Source organism: Arachis hypogaea, chromosome 3 (genome assembly GCF_003086295.3).
Source record: "Arachis hypogaea cultivar Tifrunner chromosome 3, arahy.Tifrunner.gnm2.J5K5, whole genome shotgun sequence".
In the NCBI taxonomy this organism is placed as follows: Eukaryota; Viridiplantae; Streptophyta; class Magnoliopsida; order Fabales; family Fabaceae; genus Arachis; species Arachis hypogaea.
This window is the reverse complement of record NC_092038.1, coordinates 50,655,692-50,681,839: the sequence shown is the minus strand read 5'-3', so window position 1 is coordinate 50,681,839 and position 26,148 is coordinate 50,655,692. Positions and strand designations below refer to the sequence as shown.

Sequence of the window (26,148 nt, the reverse complement as noted above, 5' to 3'; positions counted from 1 at the left end):
ATTGTTACAAGAGATCATCAAAAGGCCTAAGGACTAGGCTCAACACAGATAATAAACTAATGAGATACCAAAGATTGTAAATATTGTAGTTACTCATTTGCCTTGCTAATTCTGCAAGTAAAGTTAATTATATCAGATTATCCCATTGATATAAATACACATTGGCAAGTTTTATGTGAATTTCTTGGTATGTGCTGCAAGAGGAGAGAACATTATGAGATCTTAGCTATATCATATTAGCTATATGGTAACACTACTCTAGAAATTTGAAGGCACAATCAGCCTTTATTAGATGACGTTAATTTTGCGGTGCTACTGTTCTTTAGAAGGCACCACAGAATCCACCTTGAAGATGAAACACTCGTAAATTGTATACAAATATAACTTCTCAACGTCAAAACACAAAATATATTTATTTTAGTATCCCAAGTTGCTTCAAGGATGTACGAATTTTAATGATGAAAGAATAAACTACCAAAATGGTGAAGCTATTGAATGCAAACATCTATTACACAAATAAGTTTAATGAAATTATAATTGAAGTTAACAATCTCAAAACTGACACGGATATATATTTCTATTGTAGCATCACGGACGAGAAGTTTTCATGAACTGTTTCAAGAGTTACGATGGTCAAGTACAAATTTTACACATTGCATTTTAAGATCTTTATCTAGCAAAATTTACAGGGGGCTCCAAGCTATCTACTAAAATTCCAAGATCAAGATCTTTATCTTCAAACTTTTTTATGAAAGGATGGTCCTGTAAACTCACAATAAGATTAGTAGAATCAGCATTTAAGATTTTTAATAAGATATAACATTTCATAAGTAAAAGAAAACAGCGTTAGGTTGCTAACCAGAAGCTCCAAGGATGTCAATCTATCCCGTGGATCTTTTTGGATGCTGCATTAAGCCAAATTGAACTTAGAATTGAAACAAGACAGTTTGTTCAGAATTTACAACAATTTTGGTGATACCGGATTAAACTAACAAATGGATCAAAATGACCACTTGAAATAGTTACCGATTTCAGTTTTCCTGGTAGGGACACAGAGAGTGAAACAAAATAACAATTACCAGGATGATACAAATGAACAGAACTCTGGAGAGAATTGATCTGCCGGAGCCGAAGGTGGAGGCCTTTCAACAATTGCTTCCAGAAGCTCATAGAAACTAGGGGAGCATTGCTGATCCTCGGATTGTATGTAAGGAAACCTTCCTATGGCGCACTCAAGTACTACCAAGCCCAAACTCCAGATATCACTGCTACAATCATAAGTGCTCCCACTAATTCTTTCTGGCTAAAAGAGGAAGCCAACAAATCAGTCTATTGATTATGATGAATTTGATTGTAGATACGAAGTATATTCTGGTAACATAGAGCCAAAAAAAAAAGCTACATACCGACATGTAGTTGTAAGTTCCGACAAATGTATCTCTTTGGCCCATTGAGCTTGCCAACATAGCACTAACGCCAAAATCAGTAATCTTCACCTCCCCTTTGTGATTGACTAATAAGTTGGATGGTTTGATGTCCCTATGTATCACATGTCTCTCATTATGCAAGTAAACAAGACCTTGTAACACCTGTAATATGGACATGGCTCATAAATAGTTAACCAGGGAACAGAAAATGAGCCTCAATTGTTGACAGGACTAGAATGTGGCAATTTCAACAAGACTGAAAAGAGAATTATGGTCTACCATACCTGCTTACAAACCACGGCAAGATATGGTTCCAGAATTGTTTTAACTTGTCTGACTACATCTGCCAGAGAACCGCGATCCATGTATTCTAAGACAAGCGATATAACTCCGTTATGGTAGAATGAGTGGTAACAAACCACAACATGTGGACATTGTGAAGCTTGGTTTATTTTCAGTTCCTGAACAATCTGTTTTCGAATCTCCTCTTGTATGTTCATCTGAATGACCTGCAATGAAGAACAGAAGCAAAATGTACAGGGTTGAGACTTGAAAAACAATTTTTAAATTCAGTATGCTTTACTTTAAAATGTAATCCCTTACAGCAGCGCAAGATCACAATTTTAAACTGTGTTATTGAAATAGCTAAAAACAAAGATAACAAACAAATAATATAGATCAAATTTTAGGAGGAAGCAGAAAAGGCTGATCTAGAAAGTACTTCTGAAAAGAATTGCAGCATAAAAGACACAGTTTCATACTAAGGTTGCTGTCTGCATCATGTCAAGGCTCCAATCTAATTAGCTGATGATCCAAACCTGATCTTTTAGATAGCTGCCGTATTAAGATGAACATGTGAAACAAACTTCTGAAATAAGCATTGCACTTGTTTCAAAATTTTCATGTCATGAATCCATTTGTTTTAGAAAGGAACTTTAAGGAAACTATGTTGACCTTAAAATAATGTGTCAAATAAAAATCAGACGCAATTCAAATAAGGTTATTAAGTGCAGCATGTACTCGCCTTCAGAGCAAACAATCTTCCAACCCACTTATGTTGAACAAGTTGTACTACGCCACCACTACCTTTTCCAATCACTTTGATGGTCTCAAGGTCATCAAGGGAGAAATCGAATTCCAGTTCCTTACCATCAGAAGGCTGTCCAAACAGGAAAATTACAAGTCTAAGATTAGATGCTACAAAGAAAATGAAATTGAATCAAAGTCATCAAAATTGAAACTAACAATAATTGCTGCAAACGATAGTGCAATGTACATTGTTGAAGAAACTAGTAGAGAAAATTGCAACCAAGTAATCAAAACTGAACACCATAACTGATTGAAGATAAGCAATGTAGTTTCTAGATCCTAATAAAACAATGGAAGCTGGCTTTGAAATTCAACTCATTAGGCAAAATTTATGCAAAATTGAAAATAGTATATATATATATATATATATATTAGATTAGAAAGTAGAAACAACAAATGGGAATGTGGAAGAAATAAGAGCTACCCTTGATTCTTTCTCTTCAGATATGAGACGCAGTCCTTTCTGATTTAACAGCAGATCTCCATCATGGAACGTGCCACTTGCAGTCCTGATATAAAGAAAGTTTTCTTCTCATATAAAGAAGACAATTTCCCAAGCTCAAAACATGAAAAAAACAAGTAATCTAAGATACTGCATGTTGGAATTGTTGTCAAACTAACCCACGTGCTAAACTAGTATATTTTGGTAGGTAGCAACAACAAAGCATAAAGAGTGACATAAAGCTAAGGACGGCAATTTTACATGCGAATTTAAGTGGTGAAGCTAAGAAGACATGGGTGAGTGTTAATAGAGAAGATAGAGAGAATATAATTACAGGAATGAAGTGATGGGTGTTTCTTGAGCAGGAACAGCAAGCTTGAGCTGCTTCAATGGTGTTTTGGTCTTCATCTTCATTTGTTTCTTCGTTATTTCAGTGTCAAAGAAATGCTGAATTGATTCAACAATTTGAGCGCACAGAAAGAGGAAGAGAAAGTATTAGAAACAGAAGGAAAAAAACAAAGGTGGGGATACTTTTGGTATATTAGATTTATAGTGAGCATAACTTTGGTATATCATTAATTCAAATGAGGATGACCGCCAATATAATTTCTGCGTTATTTTATAGGGAATTGGATGGCATGGTCTTTAATTAAATAGTTTATCAAAGATAAACTGTAAGTCATTCAATTGACATACGTTATGTAACCAAGTAAGTCATTCAGAGGCCAACACTAAGACATATTCCCAAGTTCCTCCAACTTCTCAATTATTATGCTTCCCTTCATACTCGGCTGAAAGCTCATAATAATCTTGAGCCTATTAAGCATCAAATTGTTGAAACTATAAACCACAACATTCCTATATGTACTGGAAGTGAAAAAAAAAAAAAAAAACACCTTACAAAACAAAGCAGAATTTGTAGTTCCTTTTTGAGTCAGTGAGAATCATTAAGTATGTAACATGTTTGAGAATACTTGTGCATATTAAAATTCTCCACCCTTTTCTAGAATCAAAAGATAAAAAAATTAACAGGAGAGAAAAAAATGGAGCAGATTTTGTACATCATATCAAACTGGAACTGAATTTATTTACTTAAGAGTTTGTATTTATTTGGAGCTCCAAAACACATATCAAAAAGAGTAGAGGCCTTTGGTAGTAGATTACTGTTTCTGTTGCATTCAAATTGCTAGAATTGAAGAAAATTACGAGTAAATGAGGCTGAAACATTGAGGTACTGCTATGATAGTGTGACACAGCAAAAATCTACATAGTGATTCAAAAACTGTATAGTCAAAAGTGAACATTTTCTCAAATCCAGGGGACACAATGATATACAGATCAAAAGGGAAATGTTCAAACACCAACAAGGACTAATGTTTCCATGAAATTTGAAATAGGGTCTGAGAAATCAGTTAAAATTGAACGAACACAGCACCAGAAAATCAACTAACTAATCAAGCAAATTAACAAGTCAACACAACACAGCAAAGAGAGGACTCACCTACCAGAATTTCGGTGACAACGGCGAGCAGAACGGCGACGAGGGAGAGAAGCAGTACGGCGATCACGGCAAAGCAGCACGGCGACCACGGACGGTGGCAACCAGAATTGTGGTGAGTAGATCGGAAGGAGCTAGGGTTTGAGGTGTGTCATAGTGCAGAGCATGTGTGACTTTGTTTAGAATTTAGACTAGAGCATAGAGTTTAGACCGTTGAGAGTTGAGACTGAGACAGTAAAGGAGCCAAAAGGAAGTAAGGAACACTTTACTAAGCTAGCCAGCTTATCTTTTCCTTCAATTAAGTTGGCGCCCGCAGATAATTTAAACTAGTCTTTTTCTTTTTATTTATCTATTATATATTATATGTGTTGAGTTTGAAAAAGTGAAATAATGAGCAAATATTATTTAAATATAAATTAGAAAATTATTAAAATATTATTAATTGTTTAAATTGCTTCCAATGATTTGTTTTATGTTTTTGTTAGTATGCACGAAGCAAATTAGTTTTTAATATTGGGCTAAGATGCAATCAAACCCAATTTAATTATTGAATGGCGAGCCTTATACAAAATTTATTTCATAAATAGTGGCTAATATTAAAAGAGAAAGAGATCCAAAGAGGCTCAAGTGATGAGAGCCAGTTTGGTTACTAAACAAGTTTAGTCCAATAATAATTGTTCACTTCAAGTGGCTAAACAATTAAAAAGCAAAAAAAAAGAAGAAAATGGCCCAAAACCTTAGTCGTTTAGTGGTCATAAACCAAAGAGAATTCAAATTGTCAAAGTTATCATTCTTGGTTATTGAAAGTAAAAATCCAATTGAGTTTAATTTCATTAAAATTATGCTTCGGTTATTAATTCCTTGGTAACCGCAACTCCAAATTCAATTCAATTTAATTTGCATTGATGACTTCCAATGAAAGCTGTTCTCTGTTCTCTTTCCTCTCTCTTTCTTTCGGTCACATCTTTCATTAAAAAAAAAAGAAAGAAGAAAATTAAAGCCACAGAGAAAAGCCTATGTAGAAAGGCTAAGAAAGATTATTTCCATAGAAGGAAAGATTTGAAGAAAGGCTTAAAGATTTGTTGCCAAGGAAGGAAAGAAATGCATCGGTTCATGAAGCAAATCTATCTTGAAAGCGCAACAAAGATTCATTTCCATTTTTGTGAAAAAGATAGCCTTTGAGTCTCAGGTCGGGAAGAAGTAAAAATGGGAAGCTTGAAGCCAGGCTGGGTCAGACACTTATCAATATTCAGAATCAATTCTTGGGGCCAAAGTCAAGATCAATGGCCACGATTGAAGAAAATAGATGAAAAAGGTTGAGAGAGGTACATACATGTAGTTTCGATTTTTTCTCTCTTTTTCTTTTGTTTAAATTGTGACTTAACTTATGTTGGAGAAGAAGTTGCTGGGTTGGTTGAACCGGTTTCAACTTTGGAAGCTTGCCCTTCTATAATAAGGGTGAACGGCCAAGGGTTGAGATCAAGAAGTGAGAGCACACGTTTGGGTTCCCAGAGCTATTTGAGCTAGTTATTCTTCTCCTTCATGGCTTTTATTGAATATTTTTTTTCTCAGTGAGTCTGTCTGTGTTTCATTGGTAAAAGACAAAATGTGAGATTTTGAAAAAAAAAATCCAATGAGTGGAAAAAAGGTAGAGAGTTAAAGAAAAATCCGTAGTTATCTAAAAAATTCTTTGTATGTATTTTCATTTTGTTGTCATGATCCTGAGGAGATTCCCTTGCAAGTTAGGTTAGCACTTTGTGGTTGAAAGCTAGGTTTGAGTCTTACTCAAGTTCAGGTTGGGTTAGAATCTGGACTTGTTCCCTTGCAAGTTGGGTTAACACTTTGCAGTTGAAAGCTTAGTTTGAGTCCAAGTTAGGTTCATATTGGGGATAGAATCTGGATTTGTCCCAGATAGGAATGGGTAGTTCCTAGGGAGAAGTTGGTGTTTGTAATCTTGAAAAAGAGATAATGAAATTCCATTATTGTTGTGGTGGAGACTGGATGTAGGCCACACTGCATCTAGTGGCTGAATCAAGATATATCTGGTGTTAATTCTTCTTCTCTACTCATTTCTCTGTTTCTGTTAATCAGGAGACGAAAACAAAAGTGTCTCTCAACTCGACACGAGACAAAAGCAGAAATATCTCCTAAAGTTTGGTTGAAAAATCAGAGATTGAGATTCAGCAAAAAAGGGGTTAAGATTCAACACCCCTTCTCTTAGCCACTGATTACCATCAATTGGTATCAGAGCTTGGTCTCAAAGAGACCAAGCTTCATAGTTTGGAGGAAAGATCTTGATGGTGAACAACATGGATTTCAACACAGTGGCTTATACTCTGACAGAATGATAATCCAACAACAGATATCCATTCTTCAAAAAAAAAAAAAAAACCAGTCACTGATGGTGGTGTCACTCCTAAAACCGAAGCAGATTGGAACAAAGATGACAAGAAGGTGAAACTAAATGTCAAGGCTATTAACATGCTGAACCGTGCAACCAGCTTCAAGGAATACCTGAAGGTTTCAAGATGCAAAACAATAAAGAAAATCTGGGATAAGATCCAAGTCACACATGAGGGCAACACACAAATAAAAGAAACCAGAAGTGACATGCTTAGCAAAGAGTATGAGATATTCTCTATGAAGGAAGGAGAATCAATTGATGACATGTTCAAAAGATTCTTTATCATCATTAATAGCTTGGACGCTATGGCGATTATTCATTCCGAGCAGATGCTAGTGAGAAAAATCTTAAGAAGTGATAAACCGCTATTTTACAGTTTATTTTGTACTGAATTGAGTGGATTTTATTTCTTATTCTCACACTTATTCATAGAATTCGCATGTTTTACATTTTCCTTCCTAATTTTGTGCTATGATTGAAAACATGCTTCTTTGGCCTTAAATTTGCTAATTTTAATCCCCTTTTATTACCATTCGATGCCGTGATATGTTTGTTAAGTGTTTTTAAGGTTTATAGGGTAGGAATGGCTTAGAGGATGGAAAGGAAGCATGCAAAAGTGGAAGGAATACAAGAAATCGAAGGAACTGCTAAGCTATCAATCCTGACCTCTTCGTACTAAATCAATCATAACTTGAGCTACAGAGGTCCAAATGAAGCGGTTCCAGTTGTGTTGGAAAGCTAACATCTGGAGCTTCAAAATGATATGCAATTTCCCATAGTTTCGTCGCAGTTAGATGATGCACACACGTGGTATGACGCGTACACGTGACTGGTGCGGCAGAAAAGCGACGCGTACGTGATGAACGGATTTTTGACGGTTTAGAATTTCACAAATGAATTCTCGTCAAAGTATAGTCTCTAAACCAACAATAATCCTCTCATACAAAAATTTGTTTGTCACAAGTACAAACCCCTAAAATCTATAAACCGAAGTATTTAAACCTCGGGTTGTCTCTCAAAGGACTTGCAGGGTAGTGTTCTTGTTATTGGTTATGGACTTGTTTATTTTGGGGTTTTGGATGAGAAATATGAATAGTAAATGGTAAGAAAACTTTATTAACAAAATGGTCTTGGCAAGGTTTGGTTGTCAAGGGTCTTCATCATTATCACTAGCCACAAGTATGGTAGTTGCAAGGATTAATCCCACTTAGTCATCCTTAAATCAATTAACAAAGGAAAGTCAAGTGAGTTATATCAATCCTAGTCCATAAGTCCTAGCTTTCCACTAATTGGATTAATGAAGGCTAGAGTTAATGGCTATCAACTATCAATCAATTGGACACTAGTGACTCAAGAAATCCTAAGTCACCTTCTCAAGCCAAGAACATAGAATTCTACTCTAACATCCTCTCAAGCATTTCATCAAACACTTGGAGGGTAATGAAAGAAAGCATTTTTATTTGTAAGAATAAAAGGAATCAACAACTAACAATTACAAAGAATTAACAAAACAACAATCAACAACATCACAATCACATGAATTATCTCAAATTGCATTATTAAAAGAAAACAAAAGAACAAAAATATCTCAATTACAAAACCTAGAAACAAAATAAGAGAAATTACAACAAGAGGATAGGGATAGAAAGAAGAACCAAAGTGTAGCAATCATCAATTGAAGGTAGAAGTAGAAGGAGACTTGAATTAAACCTAGAACTATGAGATCCTAATCTAACCCTAATTCCTAATCCTAATTCTAGAGAGAAGAGAGAGCTTCTCTCTCTAAAAACTACTTCTAACTACTAAACTATGACTAATGATCAAAAGTATGTAAAGTATATTGATTCCCCTTCAATACTTGACTTAAATAGCATCAGAAAATGAGTTGGATTGGGCCCACAAGGCTCCTAAAACCGTTGGGGACGATTTCATTAAAGTGGGCCACGGACAGAATCGGCGCGCGCACGCCCCTGAACGCGAAGCAACATATGGCAAAATTTATATCATTTCGAAGCCCCGGATGTTAGCTTTCCAACCCAACTGGAACCGCATCATTTGGACCTCTGTAGCTCAAGTTATGGTCAGTTAAGTGCGAAGAGGTCAGGCTTGACAGCTTTTTGGTTCCATCATTTCTTCATGAGTTCTCCAACTTTACATGCTTTTTCTTCATTCCCTTGATCCAATCTTTGCCTCCTAAATCTGAAATCACTTAACAAACATATCAAGGCATCTAATGGAATCAAGGTAAATTACATTTAGCTATTTTAAGACCTAAAAAGCATGTTTTTACTCTTAAACACAATTAAAGGAGAATATACAAAACCATGCTATTTCATTGAGTAAATGTGGGTGAAAGGTGATAAAATCCCCTAAAATCAATACAAGATAAACCCTACAAATGGGATTTGTCAGTACGTGTGGGTGACGCATACGCATGATCAGGATTTTGTCAAGCGATGCGTACGCGTGGCGACGCGTATGCGTGACAAGGTGTCACGTGCTGCAGATATCACAAAATACTGGGGGCGATTTCTGGACTATTTTTGGCCCAGTTCCAAGCCCGAAAATACAGATTAGAGGCTGCAGAGTGGGAGAATCAATCATTGAACATTCATTCACATAATTTTAGGTTTTAAATGTAGTTTTCTAGAGAGAGGGGCTCTTTCCTCTCTCTAGGTTTTAGGGTTTCTCTTTTCAATTTCTCCTTAGGTTCAAGTTCAATTTTACTTTAATTTAGTTTTCTCTTACTTTTATTTGTTCAAGCACTTTAGTTCATCTTCCTCCCTTATTATTTTCCTTTTTTCGCCATTTTCATGTTTGAGCTATTATTACATTTGATTTCTTCTAATGCAATTTGTGTTTTCTATGTTTATTGTTGCTCTCTTTAATTGTTAATCATTGATGATCACAATTGGTTGTTTAGATTTATTTTCTTTATTAGTTTTCTATGCTTTTATTTTATGCCTTCTAAGTGTTTGATAAAATGCTTGGTTGGGTTTTAAATTAGATTTTTATGTTCTTAACTTGGATTAATCTATTAAAGACTCTTGAGTTATCAAAACTCATTTGTTGATTGGTAATTGAAGATTGCCGGTTAGCTTGAACTTCACCAAAGCTAGTCTCTCACTTTGAGTTGACTAGGACTTGTGAACTCAAGTTAATTGTATGCACTTGACCTTCCTCCATTGGTTAGAGGTTAACTGATAAACCATTATTTTATGATTTATATTATGTTTAATTGAGTGATTTTATCAAGTCTTTACCCACTTATTCATATGATTAGCATGATATTACAATTCCTTCCCAAAGTTGTTCTATGGTTGAAAACTTGCTTCATATAGATCTTTTTATTGTGTATTTTAATTCTCTTTTATACCATTCAATGCCGTGATCCGTGTGTTAAGTGTTTCAGGTTTCATAGGGTAGGAATGACTTAGAGAATGGAGAGGAAGCTTGCAAAAATGGATGGAACATAAGAAATCAAGGAGATGACCAGCGAACACTGACGATTGGATTTCCTGTCGGTAAAGAATTTTCACAAATATAATCGCGTTGTAAGTATAGCTTTTAAACCAACAGAAAATCCTTTCGTACAAATGTTTGGTTGTCACAAATAACAAACCCCTTTGAAATTGATAACCGAAGTATTTAAACCTCGGGTCGTCTTCTCAAGGAATTGTAGGGAAGTATGATTTACTATTGGTTATACAAAGGTATATTTGGGGTTTTGAAAAGGTTTGAACAAATAATTTAATTGATAAGAAAAATAAATTAATAATTAGAAAATCTCTTGGCAAGGTATAAAAACTGGAAGTCCTATCCTAGTTATCCTTATCAATGGTGATGAGAATTATATTTCTGCTACCACTAAGTCAACCTCTAACTATGAAGGTCAGTTAAGTGGACAAATTAATTTAACACCTAAAGTCCTAGTCAACTCCTCAAGGAAAGACTAGAGTTATAGGAATCTAAATTAATCAGCAAAGATATTAATTAACAATCACAATGAGTTTGACAACTCAAGAGTTACCAATAAATCAACCAAAGCCAATAGTAAATAATCTAAATTATAAATAAGGAAAAGCAATCATGAGTCTGAAATACCTCAAAATATATTATTTAAGAAAATCCTAACATGAAAAGTTCATAAACAAATAAAAGAGAAAAATAACTAAAAAGAACATTGAACCTGAGATGAAGAAGAAATATTCCTAATCCTAATAGAAATCTGATGAGCGGATATTTTATACGCTTTTTGGGGGTAATTTCATATAGATTTTAGCATGTTTTAATTAGTTTTTAATAGAATTTTATTAGTTTTTAAGAAAAAATCATATTTCTGGACTTTACTATGAGTTTGTGTGTTTTTCTATGATTTCATGTATTTTCTGGCTGAAATTGAGGGAGCTGAGCAAAAATCTGATTTAGGCTGAAAAAGGACTGCTAATGCTGCTGGATTCTGACCTCCCTGCACTTGGAATGAATTTTTTAGAGCTACAAGAGTCCAATTGGCTCGTTCTCAATTGGGTTGGAACGTAGACATCCAGGGCTTTTCAGTAATATATAATAGTCCATACTTTGCGCAAAGATAGTGAACGCCAGTTCCATGTTGCAGTCTGGCGTCCAGCGCCAGAAACAGGTTATAAGTTGGAGTTCAACGCCAAAAACACGTTACAACCTGGCGTTCAACTCCAGAAACAGCCCAAGCACGTGAGAAGCTTAAGTCTCAGCCCCAGCACACACCAAGTGGGCCCCAGAAGTGGATTTCTAAACCAATTATCTTAGTTTACTCATTTTCTGTAAACCTAGGTTACTAGTTTAGTATTTAAACAACTTTTAGAGACTTATTTTGGATCTCATGACATTTTTAGATCTGAATTTTATACTCTTTGACGGCATGAGTCTCTAAACTCCATTGTTGGGGTGAGGAGCTCTGCAGCGTCTCGATGAATTAATGCAATTATTTATGTTTTACCATTCAAACATGCATGTTCCTATCTAAGATGTTCATTCGAGTTTAACTATGGAGAAGGTGGTGATCCGTGACACTCATCAACTTCCTCAATCCATGAACGTGTGTCTGACAACCACCTCCATTCTACATCAGATTAAATGAGTATCTCTTAGATTCCTTAATCAGAATCTTCGTGGTATAAGCTAGGATTGATGGCGGCATTCATGAGAATCCGAAAAGTCTAAACCTTGTCTGTGGTATTCCGAGTAGAATTCTGGGATTGAATGACTGTGACGGGCCTCAAACTTGTGAGTGTTGGGCGTGATGACAAACACAAAAGAATCAATGGATTCTATTCTGACATGATCGAGAACCAACAGCTGATTAGCCGTGCTGTGACAGAGCATTTGGACCATTTTCTCTGAGAGGATGGGAAGTAGCCATTGACAACGGTGACACCCTACATAGAGCTTGCCATGGAAGGAACTTTGCACTTTTGCATGAGAAGAATATTACATTACAGGAATTCAGAAGACAAAGCATCTCCAAAACTCCAACATATTCTCCATTATTGCACAACAAGTAATTATTTCACGCTCTTCTATTTTTTTAGTAATTCAAACTGATAATCATAATTGATCTCCTGACTAAGAATAATAAAATAATCATAGCTTGCTTCAAGCCAACAATCTCCGTGGGATCGACCCTTACTCACGTAAGGTATTACTTGGACGACCCAGTGCACTTGCTGGTTAGTTGTGCGGACTGCAAAAGTGTGATTGCAATTTCGTGCACCACGTTTTTGGCGCCGTTGCCGGGGATTGTTCGAGTTTGAACAACTAAAGGTTTATTTTGTTGCTTAGATTTGGAATAGAGTATTGATGCTATAGAGTCATTAAATTTGAGTCCTTTAATTTCTCTTTAAAAAAATTTTTCAAAAATATTACTTTTTCTTATTAATTTCTAATTTTTATTTTTGTGAGTTAGTGTCTTGTTCTAAGTTTGGTGTCAATTACATATTTTATATATTTTTTTTTAAATTTTCGAATTTGTGTTCTTTGATCTTTAAGTTGTTCTTGTTTGATTTTTAGTTTTTCTTGTTTTTCTTGTTCTATTCCAAAGCATTAGTCTTCCAAAAGGAATATATAAATATATACCTCTTCAAAACAAGTGTTACCTTTACTGCCCAATTGGCTAGAGCGTTGGTCTATGTTCTTGGTAATTGGGTATCCTCTTTTTAAAATCTTTTCAAAAATAATTTTTCTTTGATTGAATCTTGTGCTAAACTTTAAGTTTGGTGTTTTCTTGTTAATCTTTTTATAATTTTCGAAAATTTTATTGAAGTTTTCTAAAAATTTTAAGTTTGGTGTTCTTTCTTTTGTTCTTGTTGTTCTTGTGAATCTTCAAGTGTTCTTGAGTCTTTCTTGTGTTTTGATCTTAAAATTTTTAAGTTTGGTGTTCCTTAGTGTTTTTCCTCCAAAATTTTCGAAAACAAGGAGCATTAGATCTAAAAATTTTAAGTCTTGTGTCTTTTGTGTGTTTTTCTCTTTCATCATAAAATTTAAAATTCAAAAAAAAATTTATCTTTTCTAACTATTTTCAAGCTATATTTTCGAAATTTTTTATAAAAATTCAGATTTCAATTTTAAAATTTTTCAAATCTTATCCTTTTAAGATTAAAAAAAAAATATATTATTATATCTTTATCGAAAATATCCTAACCATTTTCTCTCTCCTCACTTTTTTGAAAATCTTCATAAAATATTTTCAAATTCTTATTAATTTTTTAATTTTAATTTTCTTATTTTATCTTATTTTTATTTTGGTTTTTATTTTATTTTATTTTATTTCGAAAATCATTTTTTTATTTATTTATAAAATAAAAATTTAAATCCACATTACCCCCTTTACTCCAACATGGACATAAGTGGAAATGAACAGTCCAGAAGGACTCTGGGGTCATATGCTAACCCCACTACTGCTTCATATGGAAGTAGTATATGTATACCGTCCATTGGAGTTAGTAGTTTTGAGTTGAATCCTCAGCTCATTATCATGGTGCAGCAAAGTTGCCAGTATTTTGGTCTTCCACAAGAAGAACCTACAGAATTTCTGGCACAGTTTTTACAAATTACTGACACAGTACATGATAAGGAGGTAGATCAGGATGTCTATAGGCTATTACTGTTCCCATTTGCTGTAAAAGACCAAGCTAAGAGGTGGTTAAATAACCAACCTAAGGACAACATAAAGACATGGAAACAGCTGTCAGAAAAATTCCTGAATCACTATTTTCCTCCGAAACGGATGACACAGCTAAGGCTGAGCATCCAAGGCTTCAAACAAGGAGATAATGAATCTCTCTATAATGCCTGGGTGAGATACAGAGAAATGCTAAGAAAATGCCCCTCTGAAATATTTTTAGAGTGGGTACAGTTAGACATTTTCTACTATGGGCTTACAGAAAGAGCTCAGATTTCTCTAGACCACTCAGCTGGTGGATCTATACACATGAGAAAGACAATAGAAGAAGCTCAAGAGCTCATTGATACAGTTGCCAGAAATCAACATCTGTACCTAAGCAGTGAACCCTCCATGAAAGAAGAGGCTAAAACAGTAACTGCTGAAATAAGTCCTGCAGAACAAGTTACAGAATTTAATCAACAATTGGATTTTCTAACAAAACAGTTAGCCGAATTCAAAGAGATATTACAAGAAACAAGAATGGATAATATGAATATGGAAGTGTAATTGAAGCAAATAGAACAGCAGTTATCAAAACAAATAACAGAAGAATGCCAAGCAGTTCAATTAAGAAGTGGGAAAATATTAAATACCTCACTTCAAGGTAGCAGGAAGCCAAGGAATGAGAAAACTACCCAAAATCCATCTGAGGACAGTAAGAGCCCAAAGAGGAATAATTCTGGCGCTCAAACACCGGAAAATGGGTGGAAAGCTGGCGTTGAACGCCCAAACCATGCTCAGTTCTGGCGTTCAATGCCAGAAACAAGCAAGGAATTCGCGTTGAACGCCCAAAGGGAGCACAGTTCTAGCGTTCAGACGCCAGAAGTAGGTAAGGAGCTGGCGACTAACGCCACTCCAGCTTCCACCCCTGGCATTCAAATGCCAGTGGGGGATCAGACACATACTAATACTGATAATAACCCTTCTAAAAAGGCTTCCCAACCCACATCTGTAGGCAATAAACCTGCAGCAACTAAGGTTGAGGAATACAAAGCCAAAATGCCTTATCCTCAGAAACTCAGCCAAGCGGAACATGATAAGCAATTTGCCTGCTTTGCAGACTATCTCAGGACTCTTGAAATAAAGATTCTGTTTGCAGAGGAACTTGAGCAAATACCCTCTTATGCTAAGTTCATGAAAGAGATCTTAAGTTACAAGAAGGATTGGAGGGAAACTGAAAAAGTTTACCTCACTGAAGAATGCAGTGCAGTCATTCTGAAAAGCTTACCTGAGAAGCTTAAAGATCCGGGAAGCTTTATGATACTATGCACATTAGAAGGTACTTGTACCAAGCAAGCTCTATATGATCTTGGGGCAAGTATTAACCTAATGCATGCAGCCTTTATCAAAAAGCTTGGGTTGACTGATGAAGTTAAACCAACTCGGATATGTCTCCAACATGCTGATGGCTCCATTAAATACCCATCAGGCGTGATTGAAGACATGATTGTCAAGGTTGGGCCATTTGCCTTTCCCACTGACTTTGTGGTGCTGGAAATGGAGGAGCATAAGAGTGCAACTTTCATTCTAGGAAGACCTTTCTTAGCAACTGGCCGAACCCTTATTGATGTTCAAAAAGGGGAAGTAACCCTGAGAGTCAATGAGGATGAGTTCAAGTTGAATGTTGTCAAAGCCATGCAGCATCCAGACACCCAAAATGACTGCATGAGCGTTGATATTATTGACTCTCTGGTAAAAGAAGTTAATATGGCTGAGAGTCTCGAATCAGAGCTAGAGGATATCTTTAAAGATGTTCAGCCTGATCTGGAGGAATCAGAGAGAATAATAGAACCTCTGAAAATCCCTCAGGAAGAGGAGAAACTTCCCAAACCTGAGCTCAAACCATTACCACCATCCCTGAAATATGCATTTCTGGGAGAAGGTGATACCTTTCCTGTAATCATAAGCTCTACCTTAGAGCCACAGGAAGACGAAGCACTAATTCAAGTGCTAAGGACACACAAGACAGCTCTTGGGTGGTCCATCAGTGATCTTAAGGGCATTAGCCCAGCCAGATGCATTCATAAGATCCTATTGGAGGGTAACGCTAAGCCAGTGATTCAACCACAGAGGCGGCTGAATCCAGCCATGAAGGAGGTGGTGCAGAAGGAGGTCACTAAATTACTAGAGGCTGGGATTATTTATCCCATTTCTGACAGCCCCTGGGTAAGCCCCATCGAAGTCGTCCCTAAGAAAGGTGGCATGACAGTGGTTCATAATGAAGAAATGAACTGGTTCCTACAAAAACAGTTACAGGGTGGCGTATATGTATTGATTACAGAAGGCTCAATACAGCTACCAGAAAGGATTATTTTCCTTTACCATTCATAGACCAGATGCTAAAAAGACTAGCAGGTCATGAATACTACTGCTTCTTGGATGGATATTCAGGTTATAATCAAATTGCAGTAGATCCCCAGGATCAAGAGAAAACAGCATTCACATGTCCATCCAGAGTATTTGCATACAGAAGGATGCCATTTGGCCTATGCAATGCACCTGCAACCTTTCAAAGGTGCATGCTCTCTATTTTCTCTAATATGGTGGAAATTTTCTGGAAGTCTTCATGGATGACTTTTCAGTATTTGGAGACTCATTTAGCTCCTGTCTTGACCATCTAGCACTTGTTCTAAAGAGGTGCCAAGAGACTAACCTGGTTTTAAATTGGGAAAAATGTCACTTTATGGTGACTGAAGGAATTGTCCTTGGGCACAAAATTTCGAACAAGGAAATAGAGGTGGATCAAGCTAAGGTAGAGGTAATTGAAAAATTACCACCACCTGCCAATGTTAAAGCAGTCAGAAGCTTTCTGGGGCATGTAGGATTCTATAGGAGGTTTATAAATGATTTTTCAAAAATTGCCAAACCTCTAAGTAATCTGCTAGCTGCTGACACGCCATTTATCTTTGATAAGGAGTGTCTGCAGGCGTTTGAGACTCTGAAAGCTAAGCTGGTCACAGCACCAGTCATCTTTGCACCAGATTGGACATTACCTTTTGAACTGATGTGTGATGCTAGTGATCATGCCATTGGTGTAGTGTTGGGACAAAGGCATGACAAGCTTCTGCACGTCATTTACTATGCCAGTCGTGTTCTAAATGACGCACAGAAGAATTACACAACCACAGAAAAAGAGCTACTTGCAGTGGTTAACGCCATTGACAAGTTCAGATCCTATTTAGTAGGATCAAAAGTGATTGTGTACATTGACCATACTGCTCTTAAATATCTACTCACAAAACAGGATTCAAAACCCAAACTCATAAGATGGGTGTTGCTTCTGCAAGAGTTTGATATAGAAATAAGAGACAGAAAAGGGACAGAGAATCAAGTAGCAGATCACCTGTCCCGAATAGAACCAGTAGAAGGGGCGTCCCTCCCTCTTACTGAGATCTCTGAAAACTTTCTGGATGAGCAACTCTTTGCCATCCAGGAAGTGCCATGGTTTGCAGACATTACAAACTACAAGGCAGTGAGATTCATACCCAAAGAGTATAGTAGGCAGCAATCAAAGAAGCTGATCACGGATGCAAAGTACTATCTTTGGGATGAACCATATCTCTTCAAGAGATGTGCAGACAGAGTAATCCATAGATGTGTGCCTAAAGAAGAAGCACAGAAGATCCTCTGGCACTGCCATGGATCACAGTATGGAGGACATTTTGGAAGTGAGCGAACAGCCACAAGGGTCCTCCAATGCGGCTTCTACTGGCCTACTCTCTATAAATATTCCTGAGTGTTTGTACTTAATTATGACAGTTGCCAAAGATCTGGCAATCTACCTTACAGTTTGGATTGATCAGAAGATCCTTTCAATTGGCTAGAATCCATTACTTGAATGAAACTAGATCTCGTGGAATCATATTGAATATTTGATGATACATTCCGTACCTTGCTAAAAAACCGATCCTTGTTTACCAACCACACATTGTCTATGCCATGCCTCAACAAGGGATCTTGGAGTTGAGTTGTTTGATGTATGGGGTATTGACTTCATGGGGCCCTTTCCACCATCATACTCAAACACTTATATTCTGGTGGCAGTGGATTATGTATCCAAATGGGTGGAAGCTATTGCAACACCCACTAATGACACGAAGACAGTGCTAAAATTCCTCCAAAAACACATCTTCAGCAGATTTGGTACCCCTAGAGTATTAATCAGTGATGGGGGCACTCATTTCTGCAATAAACAGCTTTACTCTGCTTTAGTTCGATACGGAGTTAGCCACAGGGTGGCCACTCCATATCATCCACAAACAAATGGGCAAGCTGAAGTCTCTAATAGAGAACTTAAAAGAATCCTAGAACGGATTGTGATTAACCGTAGAAGGGATTGGGCAAGAAGCTTGGATGATGCTCTGTGTGCATACAAAACAGCATTCAAGACCCCTATAGGGACCTCTCCACACCAGCTTGTGTATGAAAAGGCATGTCACTTGCCAGTGGAACTGGAACATAAGGCCTACAGGGCAACCAGATTCCTAAACCTTGATGCCAAGTTAGCTGGAGAAAAACGATTGCTCCAGTTAAATGAGCTAGAGGAATTTAGACTCAATGCTTTCAAGAATGCAAAAATTTACAAAGAGAAAGCAAAAAGATGGCATGATAAGAAATTGTCATCCAGAGTCTTTGAGCCAGGGCAGAAAGTTCTGCTATTTAATTCTAGGCTCAGATTATTCCCTGAAAAATTGAAATCCCGGTAGAGAGGACCATATGTGATTACAAGTGTGTCACCATATGGATACGTAGAGCTCCAGGATAATGATTCTAACAAAAAGTTCATTGTTAATGGACAAAGAGTCAAACATTATTTTGAAAGCAATTTTGAGCAAGAATGCTCAAAACTGAGACTTAACTAAAGCTTATTTGTTAATTAATTAATTTTTACAAGTATATGTCAGGTATCTTCAAAGTAAAATAGCAACTGCTTAAGTTCACAGAGTTACAGAAGGAATCAGAGGATAAAACAGCAAAAAAGGAAGCTCACTGGTGTGAAAAAGCCAGTAAAAGCTGTTTTGGGCGTTGAACGCCCAAAAGAAGCACCTACTGGGCATTCAATGCTAGTAAGGATAGCCATTTGGGTGTTAAATGCCAAAAAGGAGCATCTTCTGGGCGTTGAACGCCAGAAAGAAGCACCTTCTGGGCATTCAACACCAGATTTGTAGCGTCCTGGGCGTTCAGGAAAACGCCCAGTGACAAAGGAGTTCCTGGCGTTCAACGCCAGAAAGAAGCAACAGCTGGGCGTTGAACGCCCAGGAGAAGCTGCACATGGGCGTTAAATGCCCAAAAGATGCAGCGTTTGGGCGTTTAACGCCAGGATGGTGGGGAGGAGGTAATTTCGTTTTTACTTCACAAAATTTTTAATTTTCTATATTTCAAATTATGATTTCTTGCATAAACATGTTCCAAACTATCATCCTTCAATTCCAAAAAAAAAAATTTTAATCCTAATTTCTAAAAACCCTAATTTCTAAAATCCTTTTTTCAAAAATATCAAATATATCTTAATGCATAAAGACAAATCTTTTTCCAATCCAATCCAACTCTTTTCAAAACACAATTATCTTTTAAAATCTTTTTCAAATATTCAGATTTATCTTTTTCAAATATCAATCACAAATTTTTAATTTTAAATTATATCTTTTTCTTATTTATCTTTTATATATCATATCTTCTATCTTATCTTTTTAGTATTTTCGAAAACCCACCCCCTCCCTTTAAAATCCACATTCGGCCTCCCTCCTCTCATCCACCATTCGACATTAGCTCTCCTTCTATCCCTCTCCTTTCTTTTCTTTTGCTTGAGGACAAGCAAACCTCTAAGTTTGGTGTGTTCATCCGTGATCACAAAAACATACTCACTTAGATCATGGCTCCTAAAGGAAAACAATCCACTCCAAGAGGCAAGAAAGAGAGTATTTCAAAACCACTTTGGAATCAAGGGAAGTTCTTAGCCAAAGAACATTCAGACCATTACTACAAGATAATGGGTCTAAGATCAGTGATCCCGGAAGTCAAGTTCGATCTGAAAGAAGATGAATATCTGGAGATCCAAGAGCAAATTTGAAACAGGAACTGGGAAATCCTAGCTAATCCTGAAACAAAAGTAGGAAGGAATATGGTTCAGGAGTTCTATGCTAATTTGTGGCAAACAGACAGGCAAAGAATATCTAGAACTGCCCTCTATGACTATCGGACCTTGGTCAGAGGAAAGATTGTTCACAACCACCCTGACAAAATCAGGGAGATCTTTAAGCTGCCTCAGCTGAAAGATGACCCAGACTCTTTTAATAGGAGAATGATGAGAACAAACAAGGGCCTGGACAAGATTCTAGAGGATATATGCATCCCTGGAGCCAGGTGGACCACCAGCACCACTTGCATCCCAATTCAACTCAAGAAAGAAGATATCAAACCAGTTGCTAGAGGCTGGCTGGACTTCATTGGGCGTTCTATATTGCCCACTAGCAACCGTTCTGAAGTCACTATTAAAAGAGCTGTGATGATTCACTGCATCATGTTAGGAAGAGAAGTAGAAGTTCATCAACTAATCTCGTGTAAACTTTACAAAATAGCAAACAAGAACCCCAAAGATGCCAAATTGGCTTATCCAAGCTTAATTTCTATGCTCTACAAAGATGTTGGAGTAAGGATGGGAATAACTGAGTATATCTCAGTTGAGCGGCCAATCACTAAAATATCAATGGAAAAATAACAGTTGCAGGATGACCCCATCAAGAGGAGAGCACAGGAATTCCTCCCAAAAATCCCTCTATTTGAATACTGGGAGCATCTTGAGGCATCTGTTTCCAAGTTGCAAGAAGCTATGGACCAAATAAAGGAAGAACAAAATAATCAAAATAGCATGCTTTGCAAATTGCTTAGGGAACAAGAGGAGCAAGGGCGTGACTTGAGGGAACTAAAGCGTCAGAAATTAATTCTTGAAGGACCAAGCACCCCACAGACTAGAGGAACATCCACTTTCCAAAATACAGGTTGTTGAGTTCTAATCTTAGCTTTAACTCTGTGATAGTTGTTACTATAGGAATTTACCTTAGAAGTTATATAGGAGTAGTGGTAATTAGTATATCTATTTTGATTTTATTTTCAATTAAGTTATAATTTATTTTTCTCATCATCATCAAACATGAATAAAATAGTAGATTTTTAAAATAAAGAGGTAATTTATATCTTTCGAGTTCTTAATAAGAAAAATTATAATTAATTATATGTGGTGGCAATACTTTTTGTCTTCTGAATGAATGCTTGAATAGTGCATATTTTTTATCTTGAATTTTATGAATGTTAAAATTATTGGCTCTTGAAAGAATGAGAAACACGAGAAATATTATTGCTGATCTGAAAAATTATGAATTTGATTCTTGAAGCAACAAAAAGTAGTGAAAAAAAAAGAGAGCAAGAGGTAGAAAAGCCAATAGCCCTTTAAACCAAAAGGCAAGGGTGAAAAGGATCCAAGGCTTTGAGCATCAATGGATAGGAGGGCCCAAGGAAATAAATCCAGGCCTAAGTGGCTAAATCAAGCTGTCCCTAACCATGTGCTTGTGGCATGCAGGTCCAAGTGAAAAGCTTGAGACTGAGTGGTTAAAGTCGTGATCCAAGGCAAAAGAGTGTGCTTAAGAACTCTAGACACCTCTAATTGGGGACTTGAGCAAAGCTAAGTCACAATCTAAAAAGGTTCACCCAGTTATGTGTCTGTGGCATTTATGTATCCGGTGGTAATACTGGAAAATAAAGTGCTTAGGGTTACGGCCAAGACTCATAAAGTAGTTGTGTTTAAGAATCAACATACTACACTAAGAGAATCAATAATACTATCTGAATTCTGAGTTCCTATAGATGCCAATCATTCTAAATTTCAAAGGATAAAGTGAGATGCCAAAACTGTTCAGAAACAAAAAGCTACTAGCCCCGCTCATCTAAATTAGAATCTGAGCTTCACTTAAAACTCTGAGATATTATTGCTTCTTAATTTCTTTTTATCCTATTTTATTTATCTAGTTGCTTAGGGACAAGCAACAGTTTAAGTTTGGTGTTGTGATGACCGGATATTTTATACGCTTTTTGGGGGTAATTTCATATAGATTTTAGCATGTTTAAATTAGTTTTTAATAGAATTTTATTAGTTTTTAAGCAAAAATCATATTTTTGGACTTTACTATGAGTTTGTGTGTTTTTCTGTGATTTTAGGTATTTTCTGGCTGAAATTGAGGGAGCTGAGCAAAAATCTGATTTAGGCTGGAAAAGGACTGCTGATACTATTGGATTCTGACCTCCCTGCACTCGGAATGGATTTTTTGGAGCTACAGAAGTCCAATTGGTGCGTTCTCAATTGGGTTGGAAAGTATATATCCAGGGCTTTCCAGCAATATATAATAGTCCATACTTTGCGCAAAGATAGACGACATAAACTGGCATTCAACGCCAGTTCCATGTTGTAGTCTAGCGTCCAGCGCCAGAAACAGGTTACAAGTTGGAGTTCAATGCCAAAAACAAGTTACAACCTGGCGTTCAACTCCAGAAACAGCCCAAACACGTGAGAAGCTTAAGTCTTAGCCCCAGCACACACCAAGTGGGCTCCATAAGTGGATTTCTGCACCAATTATCTCAGTTTACTCATTTTCTGCAAACCTAGGTTACTAGTTTAGTATTTAAACAACTTTTAGAGACTTATTTTGGATCTCATGACATTTTTAGATCTGAATTTTATACTCTTTGATGGCATGAGTCTCTAAACTCCATTGTTGGGGGTGAGGAGTTCTGCAGCGTCTCGATGAATTAATGCAATTATTTATGTTTTTCCATTCAAACATGCGTGTTCCTATCTAAGATGTTCGTTCGAGCTTAACTATGGAGAAGGTGGTGATCCGTGACACTCTCACCTTCCTCAATCCATGAACGTGTGTCTGACAACCACCTCCGTTCTACATCAGATTGAATGAGTATCTCTTAGATCCCTTAATCAGAATCTTCGTTGTATAAGCTAGGATTTATGGCAGCATTCATGAGAATCCGAAAAGTCTAAACCTTGTCTGTGGTATTTCGAGTAGGATTCTGGGATTGAATGACTGTGACGAGCTTCAAAATCGTGAGTGTTGGGCGTGATGACAAACGCAAAAGAATCAATGGATTCTATTCCGACATGATCGAGAACCAACAGCTGATTAGTCGTGCTGTGACAGAACATTTGGACCATTTTCACTGAGAGGATTGGAAGTAGCCATTAACAATGGTGACACCCTAGATAGAGCTTGCCATGGAAGGAACTTTGCACTTTTGCATGAGAAGAATATTACATTACAGGAATTCAGAAGACAAAGCATCTCCAAAACTCCAACATATTCTCCATTATTGCACAACAAGTAATTATTTCACGCTCTTCTATTTTTTTAGTAATTCAAACTGATAATCATAATTGATCTCCTGACTAAGAATAATAAAATAATCATAGCTTGCTTCAAGCCAACAATCTCCGTGGGATCGACCCTTACTCACGTAAGGTATTACTTGGACGACCCAGTGCACTTGCTGGTTAGTTGTGCGAATTATAAAAGTGTGATTGCAATTTTGTGCACCAAAATCCCAATCCTAAATCCTAAGAGAGAGGAGAGAGCCTCTCTCTCTAAAAACTACATCTAAATTATGAAAAGTGTATTATGATCTCCTCCCCTGAGTCTCTGCATGTTCCCTGAATTTAATCTACGTTCCTAGTCCGAAATCTGGGTCAAAATGCGGCCCAAAATCGTCTTCAGCGTATTCTATAATTTCTTCAGATCGCGCATGTCACGCGTACGCGTCAGTCATGCATTCGCGTCACTCAGCATTTTTCGTGCCATGCGTGCGCGTCGTCCACGCATTCGCGTCACTCGTGCAGTTTCCAATCTACGCGGTCGCGTCAGGTATGCGAGCGCGTCATTGTGTTTTCCTCCATTTCATGCAGTCGCGTGAGCCATGCGCCCGCGTCGCTTCTCGCTGGACATCTCCTCAATTTCTTGCGTTCCTTCCATTTTTGCAAACTTCCTCTCCATTCTCTCAGCCATTTCTGCCCTATGAGGCCTGAAATACTTAACACACATATCACAGCATCGTATGATATAAAAGAGAATAAAAATATACAATTAAAAGATCTTTAGGAAGCAAGTTTTCAATCATAGAACAATTTGGGAAGGAATTGTAAATACATGCTAATCATATGAATAAGTGGGTGAAAAGCTTGATAAAATCACTCAATCAGACACAATATAAACCATAAAATAATGGTTTATCAACCTCCGCACACTTAAACATTAGCATGTCCTCATGCTAAGCTCAAGGAGATAAAATAAATGAGTAGGAAAAAGCAAGACTCGTGCAATACGACCTATGAATGTGAATGCAACTATATGCTAAAATGATTCTACCTACTTGGTTAAAAATAAATAAGTTTTCCAAGACAAACATAAACTAAATTTCACTAATTCAAATCATACAATAAAAAGCAAGTAAACTTGTAAGAAGATAGCTCATGAAAGCAGGGAACATAGAATCAAGCACTGAACCCTCACTTGTAGTGTATATTGATGAGCGGATAATTTATACACTTTCTGGCATTGTTTTTAGTATGTTTTTAGTATGTTTTAGTTAGTTTTTATTATATTTTTATTAGTTTTTATTTAAAATTCACTTTTCTGGGCTTTACTATGAGTTTGTGTATTTTTCTGTGATTTCAGGTATTTTCTGGCTGAAATTGAGGGACCTGAGCAAAAATCTGATTCAGATGCTGAAAAGGATTGCAGATGCAGTTGGATTCTGACCTCCCTGCACTCGAAGTGGATTTTCTGGAGCTACAGAAGCCCAATTGGCGCGCTCTGAATTTCGTTGGAAAGTAGACATCTTGGGCTTTCCAGCAATATATAATAGTCCATACTTTGTCCGAGATTTGATGGCCCAAACCGGCGTTCCAAATCAGCTCAAGACTGCCCGGCGTTAAACGCCGGAACTGGCACAAAAATGGGAGTTAAACGCCCAAACTGGCACAAAAGCTGGCGTTTAACTCCAAGAAAAGTCTCTACACATAGAAGCTTCAATGCTCAGCCCAAGCACATACCAAGTGGGCCCAGAAGTGGATTTTTACGTCATTTACTCAAATTTGTAAACCCTAAGCTACTAGTTCTCTATAAATAGGACCTTTTGCTATTGTACTTGTATCTTTTTTTGATAAATTTAGATCTTAGGACCCTCTTTGGACGTCTAGTTCTTAGATCATGGGGGCTGGCCTCACGGCCATGCCTAGACCTTGTTCTTATGTATTTTCAACGGTGGAGTTTCTACACACCATAGATAAAGGTGTGGAGCTCTGCTGTACCTCGAGTATTAATGCAATTACTATTGTTCTTCTATTCAATTCAGCTTATTCTTGTTCTAAGATATTCATTTGCACCCAAGAACATGATGAATGTGATGATTATGTGACGTTCATCATCATTCTCACTTATGAACGCGTGCCTGACAACCACTTCCGTTCTACATGCAAACAAGGCTTGAGTGGATATCTCTTGGATTCCTTAATCAGAATCTTCGTGGTATAAGCTAGAATTGATGGCGGCATTCTTGAGAATCCGGAAGGTCTAAACCTTGTCTGTGGTATTTTGAGTAGGATTCAAGGATTGAATGACTGTGACGAGCTTCAAACTCGCGATTGTGGGGCGTTAGTGACAGACGCAAAAGAATCACTGGATTCTATTCCGACATGATCGAGAACCGACAGATGAATAGCCGTGCTGTGACAGAGCGCGTTGAACATTTTCACTGAGAGTACGGGACTGTAGCCATTGACAACGGTGATGCCCAACATACAGCTTGCCATGGAAAGGAGTAAGAAGGATTGGATGAAGACAGTAGGAAAGCAGAGAGACGGAAGGGACAAAGCATCTCCATACGCTTATCTGAAATTCTCACCAATGAATTACATAAGTATCTCTATCTTTATTTTATGTTTTATTTATCTTTTAATCATTAATCCTCCATAACCATTTGAATCCACCTGACTGAGATTTATAAGATGACCATAGCTTGCTTCATACCAACAAT

General features: G+C 36.9%; 1 protein-coding gene across 2 annotated transcripts; it reads right to left on the bottom strand.

Annotated features, from left to right (window-relative positions):
- Nucleotides 1-491: 491 nt before the first annotated feature.
- On the bottom strand, nucleotides 492-4,747 carry LOC112790542 (mitogen-activated protein kinase kinase 6). Of its 2 annotated transcripts, none has more exons than XM_025832989.3 (9): nucleotides 4,464-4,747; nucleotides 3,293-3,405; nucleotides 2,941-3,025; nucleotides 2,452-2,586; nucleotides 1,712-1,936; nucleotides 1,407-1,589; nucleotides 1,080-1,303; nucleotides 860-905; nucleotides 492-762 (listed from the first exon to the last, which is right to left on the bottom strand). In XM_025832989.3, exons 2-9 carry the CDS (start codon nucleotides 3,370-3,372, stop codon nucleotides 670-672), a joined length of 1,071 nt encoding a protein of 356 aa, XP_025688774.1. In that variant the 5' UTR covers nucleotides 3,373-3,405; nucleotides 4,464-4,747; the 3' UTR covers nucleotides 492-669. The 2 variants fall into 2 exon arrangements, with proteins under 2 accessions (XP_025688774.1, XP_025688773.1); XM_025832988.3 differs by having other exon boundaries at nucleotides 4,460-4,723.
- Nucleotides 4,748-26,148: the final 21,401 nt, after the last annotated feature.